This window comes from Trichosurus vulpecula, chromosome 3 (genome assembly GCF_011100635.1).
Source record: "Trichosurus vulpecula isolate mTriVul1 chromosome 3, mTriVul1.pri, whole genome shotgun sequence".
Classification (NCBI taxonomy): domain Eukaryota; kingdom Metazoa; phylum Chordata; class Mammalia; order Diprotodontia; family Phalangeridae; genus Trichosurus; species Trichosurus vulpecula.
In genome coordinates this window covers 154,322,219-154,335,908 of record NC_050575.1, presented here as the reverse complement: position 1 = coordinate 154,335,908, position 13,690 = coordinate 154,322,219, and the positions used below count along the sequence as shown (strand labels likewise).

At 38.7% G+C, this 13,690-nt stretch overlaps 1 protein-coding gene across 2 annotated transcripts in view; it reads left to right on the top strand.

The window, feature by feature from the left end:
• LOC118841848 (liver carboxylesterase 1-like) overlaps nt 1-13,690 on the top strand; it is a 113,298-nt gene that overhangs the window by 43,352 nt on the left and 56,256 nt on the right. Inside the window, exons 2-3 of one of the 2 annotated variants that reach the window (XM_036749513.1) lie at nt 10,596-10,800; nt 12,282-12,426. The exons of the other annotated variant lie outside the window; for it this stretch is intronic. Of the exons in view, the coding sequence (XP_036605408.1) occupies nt 10,596-10,800; nt 12,282-12,426 (350 nt within the window). The remainder of the gene's footprint in view (nt 1-10,595; nt 10,801-12,281; nt 12,427-13,690) is intronic. 2 annotated transcript variants of the gene reach the window in all.

The following is a 13,690-nucleotide window of genomic DNA, read 5'->3' as shown; positions in this document are numbered from 1 at the left end:
CCACCAACCAGGACCACAATACATATCGGAGCAGGGAACTGCAAGAGAATCTGCCTTTGTGCCCACAAAGCGTTCCTTGTACTCCTGCTCTGATCTGCTGCTAGATTGCTCCCACAGTGTAAGCCAGGGACTCATGAAGCCGCTGATGCTGGTGTTCTAGAGGCAGCCTCAGGAGCTTCTTGCTGCTGCTATGACCACCACTGCACCACTTCCTCTCCCCCCAGAGTTGGCGGCCTGACAGCTCTAAACTTGATCCCACAGTTTCCCCCAACTTGTTCTTTGGTGTTTGTGGGTTGAAAAGTCTGGTAACTGCCACACCTCACTGTTTCATGGCCCCAAGGCCTCTTCAGGCTGGCTGACTCAGGATCTGGTCTGTTCTAGCCTGGCCCACAGGGCGGCCCCCTGCTCTCAGCACTGCTAGATAGACCCTTCCTAGCAACCATCCAGGCTCTCCTGGGGTGGATACCTGTTTCCCTCTACTATTTTGTTGGTTGTGCTACTCTAGAATTTATTCAGAGACATTTTTACAGGTGTTTGGAGGGATTTAGGGGGCAACTTAAGCAACTCCCTGCTTTCCAGCTGGCTTCTTGGCTTCGCACCCTGAACAAGCCTGAATATTTCTAAAGTCCAGAAAGTCAGAAAGAGCAATAAGAATGACTTGCAAACAGAAAATCCAAAACATGAACTTTAGTCCCAGGATAGGAGGTAGTTTTTTTTCTGGCATTTTCCTCATGCCTCTGTGCTTCCAAAAGATGACCTTGGAACCATGGATTTTACTCCTATTATAAGGAATTCATTGCCTCCCTCAAGGCAACCAATTCAATATTTGGAGAGCTTTGAGTTGTTAGGAAATTCTAGCTTGGGCCTACTCCTATTTTTTTTTCCTATCCCCTGGATCTGAACCATACCATCTGGACAATTTATTCATCTTCTCATTTAGTAGGGGTATTGCCAACTGCTTGATTAGAAAATGAGTTAAATCCTTGTTTCACCCCTGATCTTATTGGGAATGCATCTAGTTTATCCCCATTACAAATAATGCTTGTTGATGGTTTTAGGTAGATGCTATTTATAATTTTGAGGAAGGTTCCACTTATTCCTATGCTTTCTAGTGTTTTTAATAGGAATGGGTGTTGTACTTTGTCAAAGGCTTTTTCTGCGTCTATTGAGATGATCATATGGTTTCTGCTAGTTTTGTTGTTGATATGGTCAATTATGCTAATAGTTTTCCTAATATTGAACCAGCCTTGCATTCCTGGAATAAATCCTACCTGGTTATAGTGTATTACTCTCGTAATGAGTTGCTGCAATCTTTTTGCTAATATTTTATTTAAAATTTTGCATCATATTCATTAGAGAAATTGGTCTATAATTTTCTTTCTCTGTTTTAACTCTACCTGGTTTGGGTATTAGTACCATATTTGTGTCATAAAAGAATTTGGTAGGACTCCTTCTTCACCTATTTTCCCAAATAGTCTACAAAGTATTGGAATTAGTTGTTCTTTAAATGTTTGATAGAATTCACATGTACAACCATCTGGCCCTGGAGATTTTTCCTAGGGAGTTCATTGATGGCCTGCTCAATTTCTTTTTCTGATATGGGGTCATTGAGAAATTTCACTTCCTTCTCTGTTAGTCTGGGCAGTTTATGTTTTTGTAGATATTCATCCATATCTCTAAGGTTGTCAAATTTATGGGCATACAGTTGGGCAAAATATTCCTAATTATTGTTTTGATTTCCTCTTCATTAGAGGTGACCTCACCCTTTTCATTTTTTATACTGGTAATTTGATTTCTTCTTTCTTTTTTTTAATCAAATTGGCCAAGGTTTGTCAATTTTATTGGTTTTTTCATAAAACCAGCTCTTTGTTTTATTTATTAATTCAATAGTTTTCTTGGTTTCAATTTTATTAATCTCTCCTTTGATTTTCAGTATTTCTAATTTGGTATTTAATTGGGGGTTTTCAATTTGCTCTTTTTCTAGCTTTTTCAGCTGTATGCCCAGATCATTGATCTCCTCTTTCCCTATTTTATTCATGTAGGCATTTAGAGATATAAAACTTCCCCTAAAACTGCTTTTGCTGCATCCCATAAGTTTTGGTATGTTGTTTCATTATTGTCCTTCTCTTGAATGAAATTATTAATTGTTTCTCTGATTTATTCTTTGGCCCACTCACTCTTTAGAATTAAATTATTTAGTTTCCAATTAGTTTTTAGCTTATTTTTCCATGGTACTTTATTAAAAATGATTCTTATTGCATCATGATCTGAAAAGGATGCTTTATGATAACAAATCTTCTCCAAAATGCCTGTTGGATCAAGGATGTTTTACATGTAATCTAAAGCCTATGATTAATTTATTGATTCAGCAGAGGTGTCAGACCTTGTTCACATCTAGTGATTAATCAATATACACTCTCACATAGTTACAGCATTAGAAGTAGCAAATTGTCATTTTTTCTTTGAGACTGAACCATCCTTACAAGTCCAGGATGGAAGTGCAGTGGCCATTTATGCCAGCTGCTGGCTGAGTGCATAGAAGGCATAGAAATGCATAGGAATTTCAACTTGTTCTGTTTGTCCTGAGCTGGTTTGTCCTTCCTAAGGCAACCAGGTGGCCCCTTGGTCTTTGGGGCTTCCCATAATGGTGCCAGACTTAGTATGGACATCCAATCAGTTTTAGCCCTGCTGCATCTCAGAATCCCCCTACAAGTTCAAATGATCCACTTGCCTCAGCCTTCCCTGGTAACATGGATTATAAGAATGTAACACCACAACCTGCTATTCAGTCATTAACTTTAAGTGAGGTGGGATAACTGTCTAAGCTGGCCCGACCCATATCTGAAACTTGATTCTATGAAGTTATAATAGCTAAGTTTGGTCCCTGAGAATAGCTATGAAAAGACATCTCTCCAATTTCTTTGAAGAGGTGAAGAACCCAAGGAATGGAATACTGTATAAAATATCATATTCTTTCTATTTATTCTTTCATTTTCTCTGAAATAATTTTTGCTTGTTTTTGAAAATTCTGTACCACAAACGTAGTCATGCTCCTTCTGAGAGGGGAAGGAGGAAGAATTAATGGGAAATGTAAGTTATGTAAAAACAAAAGATAATAATAAAATGTTTTAAAAGAATGTCCATTCCTTAAGGGACTATTTCACTTTTGTATTTTTATCTGCAGTGCCTGGCACACAGCAAGTACCTAATAAATGCATTTTCATGAAATTATTAATTCCCCTGGCTTTTTCAAAATTGGTTGGTAATTCTTTCCAAGCTGCTAGGCCAGACAAAAGCAAGTTGTATCCAGCTGGGATAGAGACTACAGATTCTGTGCTTTTAGTAAAGGTGGGTTCCCTCAGACTTAGTGTTCCCATCCTTCCTGGATGGGTACATAGTCCTATTATTCTTTTATTTCTGGAATAAGATCTCAAAGGAGGGTATTTATCGAACGTGGCTTTCATTTTGATTTGAGGAAGCAGGTAAATGATATTGGTCAAATCATTATCGCCATCCTCTGTACCCCCTCTTTGCCTTTTCATCCCCTCCCTCACTGTATAGCTGGCTGTTATGGCTGATGCCACAGAAGAATAAGGTGTTCAGCTCTTCAGACTCCCTCAGTAAGGTAGCCACCTCCAGCCTGCCAGGAAAGAGGGTGGCAGCAAATTGAATAAATACTACTTTAAAAGCTCAATCTAAATTCCTGAGCTCTCCTTTGAAGGAATTTAAGATGAGATTATACCTACTAGGACTCAGACAATGAATCTAATATTGCACTACCTGGGCTGGGAAGGGGGTGCCATCATCTTCAGAGGTAATTCCCTGCAGTATCTCATAGGGTTAAAAACAATTTATAGTATAGACAATGACTATAACAAGGAATCTTTATTTTCCTATGGTATAAAAAGAAAGGCTATCTGAGGTATATGGGGGTGGGAGGGAGGTGAAAGAAAAGACAGTTCATCCACAGTGGGAGATTTGACTCCTAGAGTGTGTTGGGGGAGAGGGGCCAATGAGAGAATCCCCGGACAAGGGTTTCGTAGTGTTAGGATCCTAAGGGTATTAGGTGGTTGTACATTGTGGATAGAGTCTAGTGGGAATGGGAGAGAAGTTACTCTATGGAGGAAGATGAACCCTACTCCCTTTCCCACTAACCATGTTGGTGACCTGGGACAACTCCCCATTCACTCCATACTAGTTATCACTGTTTTAATACTATCTGTTATGGATATTGGACCAGCTAATGTCATAACTTGAATTAATATTGATGCCATGAAATGATAGAATTGATACAGACAACTTGCAGGTAAGTACAAGGGAATATCAGTGTACCTGGCAACCTTGGCAGCTGGTCTTTCATCCTTGATTGGTGGCATACTTTGGTACTGGTTCTCTTGCCATTCAAAGTTTCAGAGGAACTAGTTTGCATTTTTCATTTAACTTCAGTTTTTCCTCAATTGAAAAAAGGTAAAAATTATGAAAATAGTTAATTATTAAAATGAAAAAAATATGACTAAAATGAACAAAGTGTTGTGGAAAACAGGAATATTGATGCACTATTGGTGGAGCTCTGAATGGGACAAGCATTCTGGAAAGCAATCTGGAATTATATACAAAAGTTACTGAGCAGTTCATGCCCTTTGACCCAGCTATACCACCTCTAGACCTACACACAAAAGAGATCAAAGAAAGATAAAAAGGCCCTATATGTATGCAAATATTTAGAACAGCTTTTTGTTGTCCCAAAAAAAAACAAACTAGCAACCACAAGGGATGCCCATAAACTGAAGAACTGCTAAATAAGTTGTAGTATATAAATGTGATGGAATAGTATTGTATTGTAAGAAATGATGAAATAAATTTTCTCAAAAATACATGCAAATGCTTATGTGCATTGTTGCCAGATGAAGCAAACAGAGACAAAAAAATTTATATTATAACATCAATATTATAAAAATATAAACAATTTTGAGGACTCTTAGAAACTGATGAAGGATATGAGCAGGACCAGCAGAAATATATACAACAGTGCAAAAATAGACACCTTCAAAAGCTGTAAGACCTATGATCCGTTCAATGACCATTTGTGATTCCACATGAAACATACTCTCCTGACAGATGTGATGAATTTCTAGAGGTGGAGGTGCTACCAATGTGAAATGTCACCTGTCCTTTCAGATGAGGTCACTCTATTAATCATTTTACTTGTTTTATTTTGTTATGAATCCTCTCATGAAGTGAGAGTAATGTGTAAATAAATGTTTGTAATCTAAAAATAGAACATTAATAAAGCTTTAAATCATAAAAAAACTTGAACCAAGTATAGCTTGAAAAGATCAACTTCATAAACTGTTAGTGTTCTTTTTGAGACCTTTTCAGTCATGTCTTACAGTTCATGACTATATTTGGGGTTTTCTTGGCAAAGATACTAGAGTGCTTTGCCATTTCCTTCTCCAGCTCATTTTACAGATCAGAAAACTGAAGTAAACAGGGTTAAGGGACTCACCCAGGGTCACCCAGCTAATAAGCCTCTGAAGCCGGATTTGAACTCATGAACATGAGTCTACCTAATTCGAAGTCCAATGCTCTATCCCCTGTATGACCTAAAGAAACCTTTAAAGTTCAGGTTTGAATCAATATTGTACCAAGGGCTTGGTTTAGAGAAGAGAACATCACTTTTCCATGGACTATATCTAAGGGATTTATAAATGGAATGATCCTTGATGGGTACAACATTTGGGAAATTCTGTTCTTAGCTTATATGATAGGAAAAACTCCTGGCATAGACTATAGCTCTATTTTTTCCCTTTGAGAGCAAAAGTGGCATTAGCTTCTCCAACACCAATTTTTTTTTATCTCAGGCTAACCACCCTGAGACAGTTTTCTTCCTCAGAATCTTAGTGTCAAATTTCTTTTGCAAATGCAATTTACAGCCAACTGGTACACGTGGAATCTGCATCCCTATCCACTTTTTAAGGTAGCCTTCAGATTAAGTTCTCATTAGTGTGTATTGCTTTTTTACTGCTTTTGTTCAACATACTTGTAGGAGGAGAATCAATTCATGTCTAGCCACTTAGTCTTTTCATACTCTGCTTTGCAAAATGAGAAGAAATTTCTGCTCCAACTTCCATAACCAAAATATATTAGTCCTGGTCCCCTCAACTCTTGGGGAGATTAGACAAACTGGATTGCCATCTTCCTGATTAGGAGATTCTAGTGATCAGTGTTATTATCTGAGTGCCACACTCCACATATCCCCATAGAAGGGCCATTCTTCCTTAACCTCTGTTTGTGGTACCACATGAAGTCACTCCCATCATTGAAATATCATGGGGTTTGGAGTGTACAATTCATTGTAGATAGGGGCCAAGCTCCCTTTACAATACTGTGCCCATAATTTCCCTCACTTGACGCCCTGGTTGCAGTCACTAGCTACAATTCCTTCCCCCGGTGTGGACTTGATTATGGCCTGTCCCCTTCTCTCAACCCTGGAATGGCCAGAAGATCTTGATTATATATGCTGAAAGTGATCACCAAACCATCCCCCAGAACTAAGCTTCCAAGTCCCAAAGGAGGAAAGAATGGAAACTGTTTTGTAGTTAGTTACCCATCTCATAGGAATTTCTGTAACATGAATTTCACATGCATTTACAAAGGAAAACAGAGTTCCCCCTCTGCTTTCAAATCCAGATTCAATGAATGCAGCATATAGATGACCTACTATTTTGTTACTCCCCAAATACTTCTCAGGTTTTCAGGAATAAGTCCATCACGTGATATCAGGCTCAGAAAATCTTATACTTCCTGTAGGTCCATAAGTCAGACCTATAAGACTCTTCATTAATGTGTCCCCCTTTCCTAAATCAGAGTCTGCCACTTTTGTGATGCTACTTACCTTTCTTTTAAATATTCTTAGAACACTGTTGTTATTTTCTAGATCTCTCCTAAAATTAGGGGACCCTTAATGAATTTCCATTATAAATACATCACAATACTTTTTAAACATCACATATTCCAATTTAAAATAGAGGTGATATAAAAGTTATAACTAGCAAACCAATAAGGTTAACCAATTACTTAACATGAAATCTATGTAACATATGACATATGATAAGCAATTTGTCAAAATAATAAATCTAAAGAATCTATATAAGAAATAAACTAATAGTTACAGCGATTACCAATCAAAATGTAAAAAAGTTAGTTAATATCAATAATTGACAGCATTGATTGTCAGCAACTTTGCATTTATGAATCTATGAGAACTTTTGCATGGGAGAGAAATATATATATATAAATCTCAGACATAAAGCTTCCTCCTGTGTGTAGCAGAATTTTGGGGTAAACTCTTCCACATTACACCTATATATTGTGTCACCTCTCAGCCTGCTATTTGCCTCCTTACAAGTTGATTCTTATTCTGAGTTCTTAATCTAAAGTCTTAAGTTAAATCTTAATCTAAATCTAAATCTTAATCTAAAATCTTAAGTTAATCTATAATTTTGCTTGCGAATTTCCTTAATAATTACTGAAATTGAAGACTCTCATTAAACAGTTTGCTTTAAAGCTCATCCCCATTCAGTAAATGTTATTTATTTAATAAGCTAGAGAAACATATTTTCCCCAAAACATTTGTTAATCTATCTATCTATCTATCTATCTATCTATCTATCTATGTCCTATCTCTCAAAACCTCCAAACTTCTAGGCTTAAATAAACATCAAAACTACTGGCTATACATTTTAAACAATGCAACAAATAATTACTTAAAAGTGTAATTTTTTTATAATGCTTAATAATGTTCTGAGAAGGTTCCCAGTCAGTCACCTCTAACGGTAAATACGACTACTTTCTTAGAGGTGCTGCTCTGTGGGACAATAGAAAAGAGCATTGAATTTGGAGTCAGAGAAATCAGGAGTCCATCTATGCTACTTATTTGTATGCAATCTGTACATCAACAAGTACTTATTAGATGCCCATTATATTTTCTGGATGTTGGATTCCCCATCTATAAAATGAAGCATTTGAGCTGGATGGTCTCTTAAGATTCTAAATCTATCCTGATCAGCTACTTGGACACTTCACAATCCTGTTCATAGTCTGCAATTCAATTCCCTCAGGATACCACTATCCTCTCCTTGCTCTGGGCAACTCTCTAAGACCAGGGCTGTCCAAAATACGGCAGCATGTAGCCCGCAGTGCTATTTTATGAAGCCAGTCTGTGGGTTTTAATTTTCGCAAGTGAAAAAATAAAATAATTTGCATGGAAGATGTATCAGATTTTTTTAATTCCTTTGCCAATAAATATTCTCATGTATATAAATTTTCTTTGGTGTTTTTAAGTAGTATTATGGATGGAATATATCGCATGCAATTTCAATTGATCTGTGGGATGTGTTCCGTCTGCACAATGAAGACTACTCAGTATGCACCTACTTTTATACTGTTGTGTTGTCACTTTATTGTTTTGTGTTTGCTTTCATGCTTCGTGCCTTTGCCTATCATATTGATGATGCGTGTTCCCCCATTTTCTATTAGTGTACTGTATATTTTATTCTGAGTGCAACCTTCGAACAATTATTTTATTTTAATGCGTCCCTAAGATAACCTAAGGTTGGACAACCCTGCTCTGAGACTAAATTGGTAAGAAAAAGCCATTATTCATCTGGGAGTATCTTCTATCAATAAATTCACAGGTCCATTCCACATCCTCTGGCCCTTTAAGAATTCTCTTCATCCTCTTACCAAGATCATGGTTAAACAGTTCTCTCCAAAAAAGCAATGCCCTTTATTCTCTTTTTGTGTTCTCACAGTTTCTCTCAAGTTATTACTCAACCATCTCTCCAGAATGAAAACTAAACAGCCAAGTTCTTCAAGAATCTCTTGTGTCACTAAAAGACACAAACAGTAGCAATGGTCTCTACGGGATAACCTGATAGCACTGGTGTTACTGTACATATCATTGTAGAGTATATAGACTAGAGCCAGGATGAGGAACTAACAGACTTGATATTTAGGTGGCAAATTTCTTGTAGGAGGAGCTGAGTCCTACAGTCTGATCTAGTGTGCCCTTGCCACTTATTTCTAGGGCTGCCCATTTTTTTCTTCTTTCTTCCAGGCCCATGTCTCTGCTAGTAAAGATCTCTGACCAAACAGGACAACCCAAGCTGTAGCCTGTTTTACTTGAGTGACCATATCAAGTCAATCCTCATAGCTTCTAACTAAATTTAGGCCTTCTGATATCCACTTGTATCATTTTTGCTTGGCTCAATGCCAATGGAGCATTTCTACCAATTTTAGGTAGCCAGAAAGGTGCCAACATAGCAGGATAATATCTTCTAAAAACCAAATCCTGTGCATTTTATACTCTGCCATAGTTTCTTTTACAAAGATTGGTTGATAGGAATGCATGAATTTTTTGGTATTTCTTCCCATGAAAACTTCTGCATTTCTTCAGTTAATATTTATCAAGGACCCACTATGTGCTGGAAGTTGAGGATTACACAGAAGGACACCCAGTCCCCTTCCTCAATGACCTTATACCCTAGCAGGAGAGATGACATATGTAAACAAAATCATTGAGGATGTGTGATTTTCCCAGCTAGGGAACTACCAGGAGGAGCTCCCTCTATTACTCATTTAGGTAAGTCCTAGGATCTCATTTGAGGTACACAGAGGCCAGGTGATATGAGTAGGACCACAAAGCTAGTAATTATCAAAGGCAGAGTTTGACCCTAAGTTTTCCAAGCTATAAATGTGGCATTCTCTCCATCATGACACATTGCCTCTGCGTACACATCTAATTAATACAAAATAAAATGAAACATATAAACAGAGGTAGGAACAAAGTGCCTCAGGAATACAAATGAGAGAAATTATTTCTAGCTGGGAACTGCAGAGAAAGCTGTTGGTGGTACCACATCCTCCTAGTCACTTAGGCATTCCAGAGTTATTTGATTCCTTTCTCCCTTCATTGCCCATGTTCAATCAATCCACAAGATCTGTTATTCTTGTAATCCTCAACCTCCAGCACATAGTAAGCCCTTGATAAATATTAACTGAAGAAATTCAGAAGTTTTCATAGGAAGAAATACCAAAAAATTCACGCATTCCTATCGACCAATCATTATAAAAGAAACTGTGGCTGAGCATAAAATGCACAGGCTTTGCTTTTTAGAAGATATCCTGCTATGTGGCCTTGGGCAAATCACTTAATCTTTAGAATTTTCAGTTTCTCCATATGCAAAATGGAGATAATTATGCTACCTGACTCCAAGGCTGTGAAAGATGCTTTATAAACTAGAAAGTACTAAAGAAGTATGAATTATTGATATAATATTGTTCTTATATGGGAAGAAACAGAGACCCAATGAGATTAAGTTACTTGCCCAAGGTCATGTGGTTCGTGAAAAATGGACTTGGGACTAGCACTAAGGTTTCCTGAGCCACGGTCTAGTGATTTTTTCACTCTACCATATTACCTCTCCAATCTAATCACCTCTCTCTCTCCCTCTCCCTCTCCCTCCCTCCCTCTCTCTCTCTCTCTCTCTCTCTCTCTCTCTCTCTCTCTCTCTCTCTCTCTCACTCTTTCACAGGGCAACAGTCCTCAACACCTGTTGTGGACACTCAGTATGGAAAAGTCCAAGGCAAACTTGAGAACCTACAAGGATTTGACAAAACTGTCAATGTTTTCCTGGGTGTCCCTTTTGCCAAAGCTCCTCTTGGACCCCTGAGATTTACTCCACCACAGCCTGCAGAGCCCTGGGACTATGTGAAGAGCACCACTACTTATCCACCCATGCAAGTCAATAGTCTTCTTCTTCTTCTGAGGATGGGAGAAGTTAAGAGAACATGGAGAATCATGCCGTTGCCCTTGAATGATTTTTACTTTGCTCCAGGACCCTCTGCTTTGCTCAATGAGAAACATTGCTGTTCCTTTAACCTGCTCATCCCAGAGCTTAAACCCTGTCAGGGATTGGAAGGTCTCTTGTAGGGGAAGCTATCAGGACTGAACAGTGGGTTTCCCTAAAGCTGTGAAATGAACAGCCTGCCCTGGGGTGTGGCAGCCAAATGAACAGATAGGAGCACTGCAGCCAAGTACACTAGTGTTCCTAAGAGCTTTTTGGTTTGTTTCCTTCATGGAATTAGAAGGCATTGCCCCTCACCTCTTTTGTATGTGGATATTTTATCTACTGAAGGGGAACACTGCCAAGCACAATGGCAAATGGCCTTCATCTCTATTCTTCCCTCATGCCAGGACTGCTCCTGAGCCATAAAACTTCTATTATTGGAGAGCCCTTTAAATGAGGTAATTTAGTCAGCAGGAAATGGGTCTGATCTTTGATCACCGGCATCTACAGAGCACAAGTTGCACCTGGGAGAGACATTCCAGACCCCCAAGGAAGTTAGGGGCAATTCAAGGGTATTGGGAGGATACTAAGTAGAAATGGAGAGTAAAAAGGCATGAAGACTTCTCTTTACTATACATGCTCATGGCTGGCCCTGAACATATCTCAATGTTTCCTAAAGGAACTGAAATTCTTCGGGCCCTCTCTGTCATTACAATCCTCTTTCTCCTTACCATTCTGATGTTCCTAAACCTAGGTGGTCTATAAAATGTTAGATTTGGAAGAGACATTAGAAATTATCTAATATAAACCCTTCATGGTCCAGAGGGGGAAAAATGGTATCTAGACAGGGAGTGGGCTGCCCAAGGTCCCATTAAAAGTAAGTAGTCCATATTATAAACTTAAAAAACATAAATCATTTAAAACCAAATCACAGTGAGTCTTTCCATTAAGGAATTTGGAGAAGGAATTGGCAGAGGAGTCAAAGACTCTGGGTTCTGCTCCAACCTGCGCGACCTTAGATGAGTCACTTAACCTCTATAGGCTTCAATTTCCTCAACTGTAAAATGAAGGAGTTGAACTAGACAGCCTCTAAGGTACCTTCCAGCCCAAAACCCATTATGATCTGTGATCTTTGAGTCTATGGCCTCAAGTAAAATTTCCCAGAGGTGCTGCTTTTGTGGGACTGTAGAAAAGAGCACTGAATTTAGAGTCAGAAACCAGGAGTCCCTGCTGTACCACTTTTTTGTATGCACTTGGCAATCAGTTTGTTAAACAAGGAGCACTTTTTTGGATGCCAATTGTGTTCTCTGGACCTTAATTTACCTATCTGTAAAATGAAGTGGTTGAGCTGGATGATCTCTAAGGTCTCTTGGTGTTCCATATCTATGATGTTGAAAACAAATGATGTTTTTGTCATGTTTCATTGCACAGGTGTTCCCAGGGCCTAGTTTCTGGACAATTACTCTCTGACCTTTTTACCAACCGGGAAGAAAAAATTTCCTTGAAAATGTCTGAAGACTGTCTATATCTAAACATTTATACCCCTGCTGACCTGTCAAAGAAGACCAAGTTACCTGTAAGGAGGCTGTGACTTTGGTGTTGGTGGTTTATTGTCTTTACATGCATCTACCGTAAAAGGGGATAGAGAAAGGGCCCCCTTCCACAGGGGCTTAGCGTGCTGACTTACCCCTTGGTTCTCAGCAGTCAGGCTATGTGGCCTTTTAAAGATCCTTAGCTACTCTCTCTTCACCTCAATTTTCTTTATTTAAAAATGTAGCTTGAGAGGGTGATGGGAAACTCACAGTGGTGAGAGTAAAACATACACATACCTTATATTTCCAAAATTCTTTCTATCCACATTATTTCATTCAACCCTAGGGACAAATGTTATTTTCCCCTCTCTACAGAGAAGGAAACTGAGATCAAGAGAGTGACCAAAGATCACACAGCTGGTTAATGGTATCTCCAATTATCAGGCATCTTTAAATGGACATCCCATAGATATCTTAAACTCAACATGTGCAAAACTGAATCCATTATTTTGGCCCCCAAAACCACTCTTCTCCCCAATTTCCATATTACTTTCAAGGGTACCACCATTCTCTTAGTCACTCAGGTTTGCAATCTAGGTGTCATCCTTGACTCCTTATTCTACCCCTAATGCCCCATAACCAATCTGTTGCTAAGGCTTGTAGATTTTACCTTTGCAATGCTTCTTACATGAGGTCTTTTTTTCTCCTCTAAAACTGCCACCACCCTGGAAAAGGACTTCATCAGTTCACACCTAGTCTATTGCAGTAGACTCATGGCCTGCTGATTGGTCTTCTTGTCACAAGTCTCTCCCCACTGCAGTTCATGTTCCACTCAACTGCAAAATGATTTTCCTAAAGCACAGAACTGACCGTGTCATTTCTCCACACAGTAAACTCCAATGACTCCCTATCACTTCTGTGGTCAAATATAAAATCCTCTATTTTCCATTTAAAACCTTTTATAATCTCCCCCACACACATACCTTTCCAGTTTCCTTATACTTTATACCCCACCACCCTCACTCTGAGATCCAGAGACAATGGCCTCCATCTCCCAGACCCAGGCATGTTCACTAGCTCTCCCTCATGTCTAAAATGCTCTCCCTCCTCATCTCTGTCTCTGGGCTTCCTTCAGGTACCAACTAAAATTCGACCTTATATAGGAAGCCTTTTCCAATCTCCTTTAATTCTAGTAACTTCCATCTGCTGATCATTTCCAATTTATATTGCACATAGCTTGTTTATACATTACTGTTTACATGTCTCTTCCATTAGACTGTGAACTCCTTGAGAATGGCCCTTCTTTAT